The 16572-nt window shown below is 40.7% G+C and overlaps 1 protein-coding gene across 4 annotated transcripts in view; it reads left to right on the top strand.

Annotated features, from left to right (window-relative positions):
• Positions 1-15809, top strand: part of ST8SIA5 (ST8 alpha-N-acetyl-neuraminide alpha-2,8-sialyltransferase 5) — a 68984-nt gene extending 53175 nt beyond the window's left edge. For all 4 annotated transcript variants that reach the window (XM_027656082.1, XM_027656079.1, XM_027656080.1 and 1 more), the window contains 4 exons: positions 2008-2152; positions 4435-4547; positions 7926-8018; positions 9050-15809. In XM_027656082.1, the coding sequence (XP_027511883.1) occupies positions 2008-2152; positions 4435-4547; positions 7926-8018; positions 9050-9512 (814 nt within the window). In that variant the 3' untranslated portion in view covers positions 9513-15809. The remainder of the gene's footprint in view (positions 1-2007; positions 2153-4434; positions 4548-7925; positions 8019-9049) is intronic.
• Positions 15810-16572: the final 763 nt, after the last annotated feature.

Here is a 16572-nt window from a genome sequence, read left to right as displayed (position 1 = left end):
CAAGGGACTATATAAAGACCATCAGGACAGGAGGAGCATCAGTCTGTCTGAGGCCACCAACACCAGCACATTAAACAAAGAACTCCTCTCCTCCCTGTGCACTGAGAGAAAAAAGAGAATTGATTTTGAGAAGAGAAGAAGAGGAGAGATTGATGTATCGCCACATCAGAAACCCCCACTGGCACCTAGATGTAACCTAGCCCTTGTGAGCTGGTTCCAGGAACACCAATCATGGTAGTCATGAGAACAAAACAAAACAAAAGAAGTGTTCAAAGTCTGTTTCGTTTTTGTGCAATGAGACAGAGACTTCGGTGTGTGAGTGTGTGGGGGAACTGCAGCCTCTCAAATCCAGACCAAAGTCTCTGAGTTTGGAGGTTGACTAGTAGGAGGCTGAAAGGTATAACAGCTCTGAGCTGTGGTATTTTGAACTTTGCCAGTTCTGATCCATCTGGTGAGATGGGAAGAATCCAACAGAAGTTAAATGGTAGCTGCTTAAGCAGCAGGGAGGGAGGAAGCACAAAAATCACACTAGTGTTTGTATCTGAAGATTAGGGAAATCAATTTCATTGAGTCTCTTCCTCCATCAGATGTCAGACATTTGCATTAAGGAATGTGACTCTGGAAAACCAATTGGTCATCATGGAACAACATGTCTTTCCATTCCTTAATGCAGAACCAATAAAGAGTTTTCCCAAATATCAAAACTTAATTTCAATACTTGCTTGTAATTATTTGGTAATTTTGCTGTTAGAGATTATTCACTGACTTATGCAGTCTCATTTGCTGCCTTGATCTGATCATCATATTGTATCATTCCACATGAGTCAAGTACATAATAGTAATTGGACATCACTGAAATGTTTGCATAATTCTGTATTTGCTTTCTGGTGCTTGTAATAAAGCCCATAAAGAAGACTGGGGTTTTTTTTCAACTCATAATGAGGCCACACACCCTAGAGGCAAGGTATTTAATCTAGGTTATTTGAGAGCCATTTGGCTTTGTCTTCATGTTTGTGCATTTGCTATGACATGTATTTTTCATTAAAAGCACAAAATGCATTGACTGGGAAATAAACTGTCTCTGGAATAAGAGGGACCTGAAGTCAGGGCTTTCAGTTCCACCAGTAATAGAAGAAAAGCATTCAGGGAAAGATGGGAGCTAAGAAATGGAACCCTACTTGGAAAGGTGCTTTTCCTATTTAAGTTTCATAAGAAACATGGTAAAGGGCTCAGAGCTGAATGTTTTTTCTCTCATGTCACAATTCCCATTTTTGGGATTTCATGCGGTTCTTGTTTGCATCAGAATAACTGCGATTTTGTCCCAGAGACACAGAAAATTTTGGCCATTTGTCTGAGATTTTGGAGTCACAGCCATGACCAATTTGCCTGGCACCTCCCAACCTGTCAGAGCCACATCATCTTCCTGGTGCACATATGCTGGACCAAAGGCAAAACTAAGACCTTTAAAAGCTTTTTTTGCACTCAAAGTTTGCTGTGCCCCACAGTAGTCTGGTAAGTGGGGCAGTGCCTTTAGGTACTTCTCTGTTTAAGTACCTGCCCTGCCAAACATCCACATCCCCAGATGAACTCTTTAGCCCCTGCATTTCCTGCCCAGTGATGAGAACATAATTTGCAAAGTGTGGAAGATCTCTAAAGCAGAAAGGCCTAATTCTTTAAGGTGGTGTCCCCAGTATATTGGGGGCAGAAGCTCAGCTTTAGGTACTGGAGCAGGGCAGAATTTCCACATGTATTTCCCACAGCCTAGGAAAGACAGATGCACATCTCATTTATTCTCTTTTTTCACCCCCCGTAATTTTCTCAGTCAAGGAAAATTTCACGAAATCCAAAATTTGCTGAAGGAAAATCCAGCAAAGCACCATCTTACCCCTCCTACAGCTAAAACGTTTCTTTTTGCTGAAAAATCCCTCTTTAGGAGTAACAGCAATTGCAAATCCTCTATCATGCCTTCAGCTCCTTAATCTTATTTCTCTCTTTTTCATTTCACAGGTCTACTCTGTCAAGGTGTTGCAATGCCCCTGCCTTTCTGTTCACCACCCAGAAAAACACTCCCCTGGGAACTAAACTGAAATATGAAGTGGACACTAGTGGAATCTTCCATATCAACCAAGAAATCTTCAAAATGTTTCCAAAGGTGCCTCTGCCCACTTGCAGAATCAATTTCACTATACTTGCTGCATTAGACACTATCCTGTAGCCAAGCATTTAGCAGTTGACTGACATTTCTACAAAATTCATTGCTTATACTTTGAAAATGTTTCTTTCTCATACAATATTTTAGCCAACCATCCTATTTTTTTAGTGGTCATCTGCAATATATACAATTTCCTGCAGAGTGTTGCTGACCTAGGAGCAAAGTAGCTAATGAAGTGACTTAAGAAAGCTGAATAAAGAGACACTGACTGGTTAGAACTTTTCAGAGTACAATTTTCATGCATAATAAATCCACCATTTGGAGTAGACCCACATTTCTTTTTGGCATGATTGTTTTATAATTCATATTCAAAAAGATTGACTATTTTTAAACCTATTTTCATCTGCAGATTATCCGTGAACAGGCTGCACAATTTTTAAATATATTGTTTAAAAATACAAATAATAAATTATAAAATGTAAAAGGATTAACCAAAACATTTTTAGCAAGTAATCCTTGACCTCAGGGCCATTCAAGGTTATAAACAGTGGGCAATTCCCACTGCACCTAGTGACTGATGCACAGGAATGGGCTTATGTGGCTGCCAATTTATCATGGGCACACCTCATCAATTTACAGTGGGGTATTTGGAGGGGATAAATGAAATCAGACAAACATTCAGGTTAAGTACTTAGATTTGTACCACTGAACTTGCCCTTCAGGGTCTAACCACTTTTAATCCATTTGCTTTCTGAGCACTGCTAAGAGGTAGGGTAGTGCCGTTACCTAAATGTGCACATGGGGGAGTGGGGCTGAAGCAGGGGAAAGGCTTGGATCCAGGAAAGCACTTTGGCATCTGGAGACATGCAAAAAACAGGCACATCTAAGTCCAGGAGTATTATCTTCAAAACCCTGCCTGATTATGCAGATGATTGTATGAAAGACTAAACGCCTACATTTTTGCTAGGAGTGTGCTATAGCTGCTGTTGTGTTTATCCAGGTAGGATTTAGGATGCTTTGGAGGCTTTATTACATACCAAAATGCCTTTGGGATTCACAGGGCAGCACCTATGTGGCCAAAGCCACCCCACTGCATTAGAGCAGAGCTGCAGCATGGCAAATGTTGATGGTAAAGGGCTGAAAACACAGAAGCAGTACTGGGAAGGCAGGAGCCTTGTGCTGAGCACAGACACCTGGCTTCTGATTTCCCTTTCAGAGCTGCTGAGGCATTTTGTGTTAAGAGATTGCTGCACAAAGCGCAGACAGCTCTATATTTCCTCTCTGCCAGACAGCTGCTGCTTTTCTCAGGCAGGTGTAATTGCATGCCCTTTTGCCTCATGGCTTATGAATGCCGTGGAAAGATCCTGGGAATAATCACCTAGAAATGTCAAGCCACCACTGCATCCCTCTGTAGTTCGCGGTAATGAAATTATTGATAAAATATGTATGTACCAAAACGAGCACTCTCATGCTTATATAAGCACATCTCTACATATTCATAAGGTGTAGCGAGGCGAGGCTCTGCATCACAGCCCTCTCACCCTAACAGCCCAGTTTGTTCCCAGGATGTGATTTTTCACTCTCTCTGGCTCCAGCAGCAGCTGCATGTCTGTGTGTGAGGGCAGAATTTTGCCCAAAGATTACAGAAAGATGAGGGATGCTCCTACAACAAGTCCAAAGAAGTGTCTGACCAAAGGCTCTAGTGCTGGTAATACAAATGTTAATTCATAACCATTAATACTATTAGTACAATTTGTGGTAGTAAGCACTGAAATTTGGGCTGTTTTCTGACAAATGGCTGTAGTGTGCTGTCAGAATTCTTGTGTTTTCCTGGCTGCTGTGGAACTCTGTGTGTAGACTTCTCAAAAGCAGGAGATAGAGCCTGAGGAGCAAAAAGTTTGCAGGCAGCTCAGAAAACAATGCCTGGGGTTCACTAATTCATGGTTCATGCCCTCATGTGGAAACCAAAAAGGGAAAGCAAGTGCCTAAAAGTACTCCTTCCATTATTCAATTTAGGAAGAAAGCAAGCTATTGTTTCTTTCTTTTTTTTTTTCTTTTTTTCATCTGGATTAGTGGCCCATGCTGTCTTGAATCACACAGCAAACAATCCCGTCCTTTCACGTACAGCACACGAATATTGCACCCCAGAACCAGTGTCAGCATCCTACGATCAATGCACCTGCAGCAAGGTGCACCAAAAAAAAAAAGGAAAAAGGAGAAAAGAGACTTGTTGCCTCCGTGGTTTTTGGCTTTTTAACTGTTTCCTTGTTGTGCTGTTGCAGGACATGCCGTACCACCGCTCCCAGTTTAAGAGGTGTGCAGTGGTTGGGAATGGAGGAATTCTGAAGAACAGCAGATGTGGCCGGGAGATTGACAGCGCAGACTTCGTGTTTCGGTAACCACTAATTGTCCGTTTTTCAATTTTCTTTTCTTGCCTGTTCTAATGACAAATAAAGCAATCCAAAGCTATTCTTTCTCACTTGGAAACAGGGGATTTGCTGAATTGGCTGTATCAAGCCTGCTTCTGGCACAAAAGGCCATGTTTCAAAAAAACACCCCAACAAAACAGCTCACTGTATTTATTTAAAAATTATGCTTTAGGGAATTATTTCTCCCTAACTCCATGGGGTTAATCATTGACTTGCTGACAAAGTCTGATGTCCTCTTTCAGGATGGCCCCTGTCACTCAGGCCATGGATTTATCTTTCCATGGACATTAGCCTATGAACAGTGTCCTGTGAACCTGGCCATGATTTACTGGGGCAGATCTGAAACAGGCACAGCCTCTACTGAGTGGCCAGATGTTAATAGCTACCAGCTCACGTGCCTCAGAATTGTGTTTCCGAACTGGTGCAGAGCTCAGGTGCTGGATAACATGGGTTATCAATAACAGTAATCAATAATCAATCCAGGATGTGCAGAGACACTGGAATAACTTCAAAGATTGAGTGTCTTCCTACATTGTTCCCCTCTATATGTGGTGTCATCCAGGTTTTGCATGAACTGGGATGTCCCACAACTGCTGGTCCTGGATAACGGAACCTAGCAGCAATTTTATAATCCTTAATATATATGAGAAAGATTTTATTATTTTTTATTATTATTATTCATATGCATGACTAATCCCTCTCTAAATCCTGTTAAGCTCTTTGGCTGGGTCATGGCATATGACCGTTAGCTCACAGATTCACGACCTGTTCTGGAGAGAAGAACAATCTCTTTATTTCTGTTGGCCTATTTTCTGATCTTGGGTGTGTTGTTGTCAGTTTGGAATAACTGTGAACAAAACAATTAATTTCTCTGACTTCATACCACCAAAAATTAGGTCAGATTTTGGCTCATTGCAGTCTTAATTTAATTTTACATCATATTAGTTACAAAATTTTTCAGGTCCTACTTTCAGTATTCATTGTTTTCAGACCCTTGTGTTTGCCTCATTCCAAATTTATAGAAAATTATTGTCTTAGTTTTTGATGAAAAAAAAAGTCTGTGGAACAGTTCAAGCTTCACATAATTTGCTTCTTAAAAGCCTGGTGTACCCTATACACTTTAAATAGTTATTGTAGATATTGTGTTGCATCACAGCTATCAGTATATCAGAAAGGAGCAGTGCATGTTACACATGGAGATGACAGGTTTTAAGCTGAAGCAGAAAAATGGACATCAAAAAAATCTCATAATTTACATTTAAGGACTTCTAGTGCAAGTCCCTTTTTTACCACTGTTACTGTTCCTTGAACTGTACCGAAACCGATTAAAAAAAAAAAAAGAGCAGATGATTACAGAACTTAGAAATTGGGCTGTATTTGTTAATAGTAATTAATTAAGTAGAGGTCTAGGTAGAACTGAAATATGAATAATACATCACTACTAGTGCAAAAGAAACCCCTGGTTCACTATCTATCTCCAAAATATGTGGATTATGCACAAAGATGTGACAGTGTTTTAAAACTCAAGGTCTGCTGACTTCAGTTTTAAAGTAAAGGGTTGGGTCTGGACACACCTGCTTTCCAGGCATCAGTCCACCAAACTATCAGGAATCATCATCTTGATCACCAATGAAATAATTTTTTAAAATATTTCACAAAGAGCATGACTAACACCCAGCAACACCTTCAGGACACCTGGGGGAATCTTTTCTTGTCAGGAAGACTGTGGCCAGCAGGGTGCAACCCAGATTGTTCTGTGAAATGAATTCTGAAAGCAATTAGTTGTAGCACAATAGAATATATACAATATGCACAAGAATTGCAGTTACTAGTAGTTATTGTCTGTCTCCATCTACTGGCCAGAGCAGAGCTCTGTGGGGAAGCACTGGGTGCGCTTAGAGATGCTGTCTTTGTTGGGGTGAATTTTTGGAGTGTTATCAAAAAAATACTGTTTATGCAGACTTTATCGTTTTTATAAGGAATTACCACTTCCAAAAAATTCAGTCATTCTTAGTCCTAGTGGAAGTTTACTGTTTAAAAGTATTGAGGCTGATTATTTGAAAACCCTTTTTCAAATGGTCACAGTGCCCAGTGCTAGGTGGAACTGAGGATGCTGGAGCACTTCAGAAGAATGTTGCATGACCTAGCAGAGAAGAGTGCTGGAAATAACACTACCTCTGAGAAAGATAGCTAAAAAAAAATTCTCTGACCTGATAAAGAGGGACTCTCTGGAAGGCAGATGTGAACCTCTTGAGTCTCAGAAGGATTTTGAAGGATTTTTGTGCTTGCCCTCTCCCTTTGACTGAGAAATCATCCTGACAGCTGAACTGTGGTAATGTGAAAACACTAAGTATCTCTTACCCTAAATACCTTCACAATTTTCTCCTGTTCAGCCATGATCTTCAGAAATATGGGGAACTTTGTGAATCAAGCACCATTTTTGAGATGTAGGGATGGCTTTTATTGAGGCCTGTAGCTCACTTCTAAAATTTTCAAAATGTCAGTACCTTACACTAGCTTAAACTGGGTGTAAAACTACTTACCAGGCCACATGTTTTGTCTCTGAAGCTTTTTTTTTCAGCTGTGTTTCCTGTGGAAGTCAAGCCTGTGTGATAGTTCATGTGTGTGTGTTTCGGCAACTTCAGCATCTCTTGAGGGATGCTCTAAATTTTGTGAGATGATGTATGCAGGACAAGGCCAAGGTGAAAGGAGGCTGGGCAAAATCAAGGTTTGCAAATCTTCACAAGTTTGCCCCTAATAGGTTTGATGTCCCGTGATGAACCTGTACACTCAGAATTCCTGCTATTGCACTTTGCTGGGAGATGCTTATAAATGGAAAAGGAAGGGAAGCAGATACTTTTGGGTTAATTAGGACTGGATTGATTTGTCTCTTGTGGAATATTTCCCCTAAATCCTCTTAGGTATAAACCAAAGCATGTTAAAGGCGATGTTATAGATACAGTTTATTAATTATTGAAAACAGCTATTGCTGAGCAAGCCTTTGATTTTACTGGCTGATTGGCCTTGAAGCTTCAAGCCATTTCTCATCCTATAATGCCAGAGTAAATAGGTAAACTGCTATTAAGGAAGCAAAATGAGCATTGGCTACATCTGCAAAAAGGGATCATCTTTCACAGGCTGGCAGAAGAGTCTTCATACAGCCCTCAAGAACTTGTTACTGCACTGCACAGTTTGGGCATCAACAGGTTCTGATACAATTTTAAATTCTCAATCTGCCTCTAGATTTGCTACTTGGCAGAAATGCTCAAATCAATTCTATTTTCTAGTCCTGAAAAGGTTCAAGGAATTTTTTTAACTGTCTTACTGATTTCTTTCCTTTATAGATGCAATTTGCCTCCTATATCTGAGAAATACTTCATGGATGTTGGGGTAAAGACGGATGTCGTGACTGTCAATCCCAGTATAATCACTGAGAGGTTGTTTCTGCTTTTTGTATTTTCATCTCTTTTAACTGTTATGGAGAATTTTTTCCCCAAATATTACTTTAAACTGGCGCTATGAATCATACATTAAATTCTGCATGTAATTTATTCAGTATATGGAATAAGTAACAACTTGTAGAAACGTGTTAAACACTTAAACCTGCACTTTGATGATAGAAAAGTAAAGGTCATGAGCTAAAACTAAAACAATAGAGGCATCCCTTCCCTGGAAGTCTTATGCCATGCTTGCAAGCCACAGGCAAACATCTTAGAAACATTCAGGGTGGAAGCAACTAGATTATAGAATCTTAAATTAAATTTAGCAACTTAAATTATAGAATCAGCGTTGTTAAGGCTGGAAAAGACTTTAAAGATCATCAAGTAAATAAAGTAACAGACATTGTCATACATTTTAAAGAAATGCCAGCTAAACTTTGTGGCCAGGATTGGCTGGGTGATTTCAATTTAAAATTTGTTAATAACCTATTGCCACCTTGCCGACAGGTTTGGGGCCATGGGGCTAATTATTGCTTTCCTTTCTTATGGGGCAATGTGTTTCTTTTCACAAGCAACAAAAAATCAGTTGTTTGATTTTGGATTTCTTTTAAATGTTAAAGTTAGACATCTTAGACATTTGCTAGCTTTGGTGTTTGCTGGCTTTGGTGTTTCTATACAGCTCTGCACTGCATAGTGCACCATCCAGCTACTCCACACCTCGGAAGAATGACATATGTCTAACAATAAAATGAGACGTGAGACATGATCAGAAATGTCTACAAGGTTTTCCTGCTGTTTAATGAATTTATAGACAAAAGAGAGCACAGGATGAATTTTTTCATCCCCTGAATTTTTGCCCTGCATTTCACACTGATGCCGCAGCTACAGATCTAAACAAATTCCCCTTGGCAATCGAAACATCACTTCGATTACCTCTGCATCAGAAACACGGCGGCGAAAGCCCACTGGAGGTTTGGTTTTGTGCTGGGTGCTGTCTGACCATCCCTCACACCCTCTCCCCCCTCTAGATTCCACAAGCTGGAGAAGTGGAGGAAGCCCTTCTACGACGTGCTGCAGGTGTACGAGAACGCGTCCGTGCTGCTGCCGGCTTTCTACAACACCCGCAACACGGACGTGTCCATCCGGGTCAAATACGTCCTGGACGACTTCGAGTCCCAGCAGGCTGTTTATTACTTCCACCCCCAGTATCTCATCAATGTCTCGCGCTACTGGCTCGGCCAAGGGGTGCGGGCCAAGCGGATCAGCACCGGGCTGATCCTGGTGACTGCTGCCCTGGAGCTCTGCGAAGAGGTCCACCTCTTCGGCTTCTGGGCCTTCCCCATGAACCCCTCAGGGATTTTTATAACTCACCACTACTACGACAACGTGAAGCCCCGACCCGGCTTTCACGCCATGCCCTCAGAAATATTCAATTTCCTCCACATGCACAGCAAGGGGATCCTGCGGGTTCACACAGGGACCTGCAGTTGACAGGGACACTGGGAAGGTGTAATGGGAACTCGATGCCTGTGTAAGGTGTAGGAGGTTTTATTACACATGGAGATTATGCAATAATTGTTTGATATAAATTTCCTCAAGGCATTGCATCCCATAGGATCTAGGATACCAGCATCTTTCCTGCAAGCAGAGTTGGGCCCGTAATAGTGTAGGAGGAGAAAAACTCCTGTGCCCCAGGGTACACACTGCCCTGGAAAGCAAGTCAGATAAGAAGCACATTTCCAATAGATTTAGAGATAAACAGAGCACATTAATATATTTATCATTTCACTATCAAGAAAAGCACCAAACTTTTGAGGAAAATCAGTGGTGGAGAATTTCAGAGTAGACTGTACGACTTTACATAGGTTTCTGAATCGAGTACCTTGGGGCATTGCCAGGTTTTATTGAGAGCACTGCTCTCTGGCATTTAGGTTTTTGAAAATACTCTTTAGCAGTATAGCTTAATGGGGATATATAACTTAAGATCTTTGTTATGTATTGTCAAAAAGTGTTGTTCAAAAATAGCAAATAGGTGTATTAGGCATAAATAAAATCACTTCATGAATTTTTTCAACCAGGATAGAACAGAATGTTAAACTCCCATTCACAGCAACAGGTAATTGTGTGAATCATGTTGTGATACTGCTTTAGAGTTTCTTTCTTCTTCCTTCTTGTGTCATATATTTCTGTTCTCCTATGCTTGATCGTGTTTTCTTTCTCCTTGTCTATGATGCTTTCCTTCTAGCTATCCCATGGGCAATGTGTGTACTTCCTCCTGTAGAGACCATCTCAGCTTTAGATTGGAGTCCTTGTTGAGGAAACGTGCTCCTTCACACTCCTGCAAGGTTTTCTCAGGCTGAATAGCAAGGAAATTACATACTTCTATTTTACAAGTTGATTTTTTGGGTTAAAGTATCACAGCATATGATAGAAAAAACCACATTTCCTCAATGATTTTTATTAAAGACTTTGTAAGAGTATCTGAATGTTGAGTCACTGGGCAGGTCGAGTTAACATTTTCAGGTATCTGTAATAAGTAATGTCAGGAAATGAAGTTAAAACACAGAGAAGATATTTTGTGGCTTAGATTATGATGCTTATTTTAAAATTATGCATCTCAAGATGTCAAATGTCTTAACATGGCATTTATGTATGTTGAGAATGTTACTAGGATAGTAAAAGGGCTGGTATATTCTTTAAATGTTATCAGTGTAACTCTGTCACTTGTGCCAAGCTTGGTTTTTCTGCTGCAGTTGAAGTGGCAAAATCCTGATGCAGAAAAGGTGCTACAGGTTGCTGAAGTTTATTTTGCTGTAGCAGGCTGCTGGTTTTTGCCCTTTACTGCTGGTGTGACTGCACACAGAGGAAGGTGAGGTTTGCTGCTTCAGATGTGTTGGCATAGTTAAATGAACAGAGTTTGCCTGTCTTAGTTCTTAGTCTGAAGCACTTGGGCTGTTGTCCAGTGCCTTGTCTTGTCTGACATAGATTACAAGATATTTGATCAAGGATTTGAAGTTTAAAGTTCTATATGAGGGATACTTTAATTTTTTTGTGGTTGTTTTGGTGTGGGGGAGAGGGTTTAAATCCAAATCTGGACTTGGATATTGTAATGTATGAATGCACAAAGCTTCTTTTAAAAGCACCTGTGCCATGCTTAGAGTTGTGAAACTTACTCATGTTACAGATAAAATGATCACAAAGGAAGTGAAAGCTGATGGTCACCACTTCAAAAGTCCCTACTGGTCAGCAGTGACCTGCATGGTACGTGAGGGTGTATTTACTTAAACTTTACACTGCACTCCAGAAGTCTGATTACCTTAAAAGTAACGCATATCCTTGAAAAAGGTGTCAGAACTCACCTGAGAAACACCACTTGAGAAACAAGTGAAGGACCAGCGCTTAAGCTTTATATGTTTGTGTTGTTGTGGTTTCGATCTTCGAGTAACACTGTGTGTTAGTGAACATCCCCTGTATGGTCTACCTGTGAAGTAGGCAGCGCACTAATGAACCTGTGGGTGAAACGGTTTCCTGGGTTTCATATGCAAAAGAGATCGTTGTCTTCGCTGTGTTTTGTGAATTTGTGTGCAAAGGGCTTTGACAATGAAGTGCTGTAATGAAAGTGCTATTTAGAGAGCAATGACACCCTGCGGGTTGGCCGTCTTGCTGTGCATTAAAGCTTTACGACAACAGTAATGACACTGAAGCTGGCACCTAGAGCCCTTACTCCCTATCCTGCCTGAGTTTGGGACTGGTAGTGACTTCAGGATTGCTTTGCTGCCGCTGCTCTGCTAAGGTTACCTTCTGTAGTAAGGGATTTTTTCTTTACTGTGGTGATCGAAGTGAACAAAATCAACGGAAAGGAGTCTGATACATTGCAAAAGATACTTCAAAAAAGATGGGAGAGCACTTGAGAAGCACCCATGTGTTGACAGAAATGGTGCAAATCCCTCTTTTTGGTTGCATAAATCCTTTTGGACAGACAAAAGGATAAGCAAAACTTGTATTTACAGTTCATCTGTAATTTCAGGGTCACAGACATTTCCTTTCCTTTGTTTGCTTCGTACAAATGAGCAATGTAAATTCACTGTAGTAAGTGCAGTTTTACTGTGTTTAGATTTTGATTGCTTATAAATCTAGAGCTACTATATTTTTTTAATGATTTTAAAAAGTGTGTGCAGGATACTCGCACGTATGCACCAAAGGCCCAATCTTGCCACATTTATCTGAAAAGAGCTCCCACTCAAATGAGTGGGTATTTTATTTGTGTAGGGACTGCAGAAGCAGGCCCGGACATGTCTGTGAAGGTGTACATAGGTGTATAGTTAGATATAAGGAGTGATTGGCAAGCCAGTAAGATAATTAAAGAAATATATATAAATTGTCCTTGAGATGAAATGCATGTTGCAACATGTTCACTTTCTGATTAATTTTTCAGGTGTTGCTAAAAAATGTGATTGCAAAACTATGGCATTTGTCAGAAATGCCATATGCAGAAGGGCTTTTGCAGAAAGAAGGACCTTCCTTGTTTTCTGCCATCATTCTTTTGTGTGCTGAGCATAAGAAAATACTCTTTGACATCAATGATTTGTCTGAGTTTGAGGATATTTTGTTTTCCCTTCTCCCATGTGGTCAAAGCTCCAAATGTCCACTGTTAACCTTTGGACAAGGGGATAGCTGAGTGATAAGAAGTGACTGTCAGGTGTGTCTGCTGCAAGTGAAGGACATGCACAGCATGTTATGCTTTCCCACAGAAAAGGCTTCAGGCCCCAGAGGAATCCCCCATACAAAAGTCTGATCTGTCCAGGAAGAAAGTCTGTCAGCTGTCTGCTACCATATCCTGAGCTCAAGCTGTAATCCCAGCTCTGTTGACGAGGGTGTGAAATCTGAGACAGGGAGGGAGGAAATATGACAGTTTAATCCCCAGTTCCTCATATTATTTAGAAGAATCTCATAAGAAGTTCCTGAGATTTGCACACACTGGCAATACAAATCCAGTTGGAAAAACATAGCTAGGATTGCTTTGACTTTATTGTCAGGTCAACAGAGGAAGCTTATGAATCTGCCAGTGCTTTCATCAAAGGGAAGGAAGTATTTAGTCAGAACAGTTTAGCTGATTGCTTCTGATTTACGAAATCCAGCTTTGCTGTTGGACAGAATGGATTCAATGGTGATAGGGCCATTATAATATTTTAGCATATTTTCTGTGATTGCAACAGGGTTGTCAAAGCCAGCTCATGAATTGCAAAGGGAGAGCCACGCCATGGCAGCTCCTCCTGCTGGGATCTTGGGGAGGAGAGACACCATGGGGAGTAGGTCCATGATCAGCAGAAAAAGCAATGTGAAGGGAATATAGGAGATTGCAAGCACAACTCTGGTCCAGAGCCTTTAGTGCTCTGAATAACATGGAATGTGGAATACCATGGCAGAGATGATAGATGAAGCTTCACAGCTTGCAGCAATCAGGGGTAGCTTCTCCAGTCCCCCCAAAAAATCTGCCCCCATGCAGGCTTGGCTGATGATAAATTAAAGGTGATGTTCACTCAAGATGGTCAGATGTAGGAAATGGAAGGAAATCAGCTCTAAGAATAGTCCACTCTGTGGGGGCTTGGTGAATCAGTAGAAATGTTGCTCAGACCTTGAAGGCAAAAACACTGGTAGTGACGCAGCTGTGTGGGTGGACTGCCCATGCTCAGCTCTCCCTGGCAGCAAGGAACAATCTCTGGTTTTGTGTGTGAGGGAAACTGAGGTGGATAAACACTGAGACGTGGCACGGTAGGGAATCTGTCCTTCTTTATCCTCTGAGGATTGTCCACTTGTCCACTTGGGTGGTGAATGTGGAGAGCTCTGAAATGGGCATTTGAGTGTGCTTTCACGAGCATGTGAAGAAATAAAGAGTAAAATTCTGCAATCCCTGAAGGGCCAAGCTCCCTGGGAAATTCTGAAGTGAGCTGAGGTTTTTAGGAATAAAGAGGTCAGTATTTATATGTAAGGCCTTTTCTGAAATCCAGAGAAATGTGTGGAAATTTTGGTGTGCTCCAGAAACAGGCCCTAATCACGGGCAGGAAGAGCAGCCTCTTGTTTCTTACTCACTTGACTTCAGATACATTTTTTTAAAACATACTTTAGATATGGTGCAGTAGCAATACCATGTTTTTAATGTGCATAAAGAACAAGCTCATCTGGAGGCAGAAGCGTTGTGACTGTCACTCTCCCTTCCAGATTTTATCAAGTCATCTTTTCAAGCTCATCTATGCAAAGCACTTCATCGTGGTAGTGTAAATTGCTGTATGAAATCACACATGGGCCCTCTGTACCCGACTGTATGTATGAGAATCACAGGCCTCAAGAAAACAGGGTTTTTTTCTGCTTGCTTTAAAATACCAGCATGGAATTCATCAGCGATATGAATGTGTTCAAGGCAGGATGCAGCCTGTTTCCTTTGAAGCCAGCACAACATTTGCATTTGGCTTCAGTGGAAACAGAAATCAGTGTTTGTAGGTCAAGCCAATAACCTGCTTCTCCCCAAAAACCCTCAGAGATTATTACCAATTTATGTCTTATTATCATCCTGTCTAATGTGGGTGAGGCTGCTGGGCATCCCTGTGTTGTCCGCATGGTATTCAAAACAACAAAAAAAAATTGTATTCAACTGAAAACTTTACTAACGTGCTTTTTTTTTTAAGCAAACTTAAGGGAAATCCAAATGTATGCCAGGGGTTAGGGTGAGGGAGCCTGGATCCCAGGGTGTCAGCACCTCCAATGCTCCCCAAAGCCCTGAGCATACAACAAACATGAGAAATGAGGGATTTGGACACAGTGGGAAGCTTAAAGACAAATCTGCCTCAGCACTTCAAGGATTGAAAGATGTAAATATGCCTGACTTTCTATTTAGAAGCCATAAATGTTCTCAGTGTTTGATCTTTGGGTAAGTTGATGTATGTTTTTAACTGTACTAATCACTGTAAAATGTGTTAGCATGTAAAGCAGTGACAAATTAAGCCAGAAAAGTCAGATACTGTGTTGGCTGGTTGTCTGTTCTACCTGAAACTGCCTGATGGACCAAGACACTGAAGTATCTCCAGTGCTCCAAGTGGCTTGTGAAGACTCTGGTTATTCCCTGTTTTAGCATTGTGAAACAAGCAGAATTGAGTTAATCCCTATTTGTTAACCTTGTGTTGGCCAAGTGATACACACTTATGTGTGCATTAGAGCCTGTTCCCTTAAAGACAAGGAAAACTGACCGTCCCTGCTCTGTCTGGGACAGGACGTGATGATTTTCGCTCCATTTCTTGGCCCTCCTTGTTGTCATCCACGAGGTCCCTGATCAAACCTCTGCATTTGGCCCATGTAAATCATACTGAACAGCTGCTGCCTGTTGAATACGCCCCTGGTTTTCACCTGGTGGAAAACAAATCATTAGTTTGGGAATACTGGAGTAAAACTTTGTGTCTTCACGCTGGGGGAGCTTGGGTTGTGACAAAAATAAAGCTGTTTCATCCTTCTTATTTCTATAAGGTGATGACAGTGAGGATGGAGAAATCCAGGCAGAGTCATGTTGGTTTCATGCTGATGTTAATCCATGGACTCACCTTTCTGTTGTCAAGCCTACACCCTGTAACTTTTGCTTATTATTGTTTCTGTGGCTGTACTATGGTTGTAATAGAAAGCCTATCAATTGCTGTAAGCCATAACTAGAACAGTAATCAGGGTATTTTTGTTTTTTGGTCTGTGTCACTGTGTTTGAAAGATGATTTAATTCTATTGAATAAACAAACCACTTTAACAGTTTCCTGCGAAAGGAAATCTTTGGGCCACTTGTCATGCCTTCAGTCTAATTTTGTATTTTCTGCTGTTCCCTGTCTCTGAATAGGGAGGGACTTGGAAGTTCAGCTGATAGAAATGGGTTCATAAAACTAGATAATACCACTGTGGAATTATGATGGTGATATAGCATCATTTAGAAATATGTAAAAGTATTTTGAGTGTTATAAAGTGAAACAAATTGAAAATTTTGTATTTTGATCACTGAACATTCAGTGCATATTCTGGATTGTTGCCTATAGAATATCTGGGCACAGTAAGGTAATTTTTTACTGACAGTAGCAATCTGTGCAGAGACAACCTTTGAAAAGCTTCTGCAGTCCCAGGGATTTGCCTATTTATGCCTTCCTAACAGCTCTGTCCTTTACAGTCCTCATCCTTCATATAAAATCATATTTCTTGGATCTGCTCTGTCTTATTCAGGCTCAGCCTTACTAACTTACATTTCCATCAATATTCTAAGAGAATTAAAACATAAATATAAAAATATTTGCGGCAATACAGAATAGCAGATGAAACAACCATCTATTTTTTTGCAATTGGGTATTTTCCCAATTGGCATTCTATTGTTCCTAGATTATAAGCTGAAATAGGAGTAGGTAATAGAGATAATACAATCTGGATATTAGTGCTGGTATAAGGAAAATGTAAATGACTTTGAAGATGCAGAGCTGTGGTGAATGCTGGAGGAATCAGTTCTCATTCCTGCTGACATTAAAACTGATGGATG

Source organism: Corapipo altera, unplaced genomic scaffold, assembly GCF_003945725.1.
Source record: "Corapipo altera isolate COAL_440 unplaced genomic scaffold, ASM394572v1 61553, whole genome shotgun sequence".
NCBI classification, from domain to species: Eukaryota; Metazoa; Chordata; class Aves; order Passeriformes; family Pipridae; genus Corapipo; species Corapipo altera.
The sequence above is the reverse complement of the archived record's forward strand: the minus strand, read 5'-3'. Positions and strand labels throughout refer to the sequence as shown.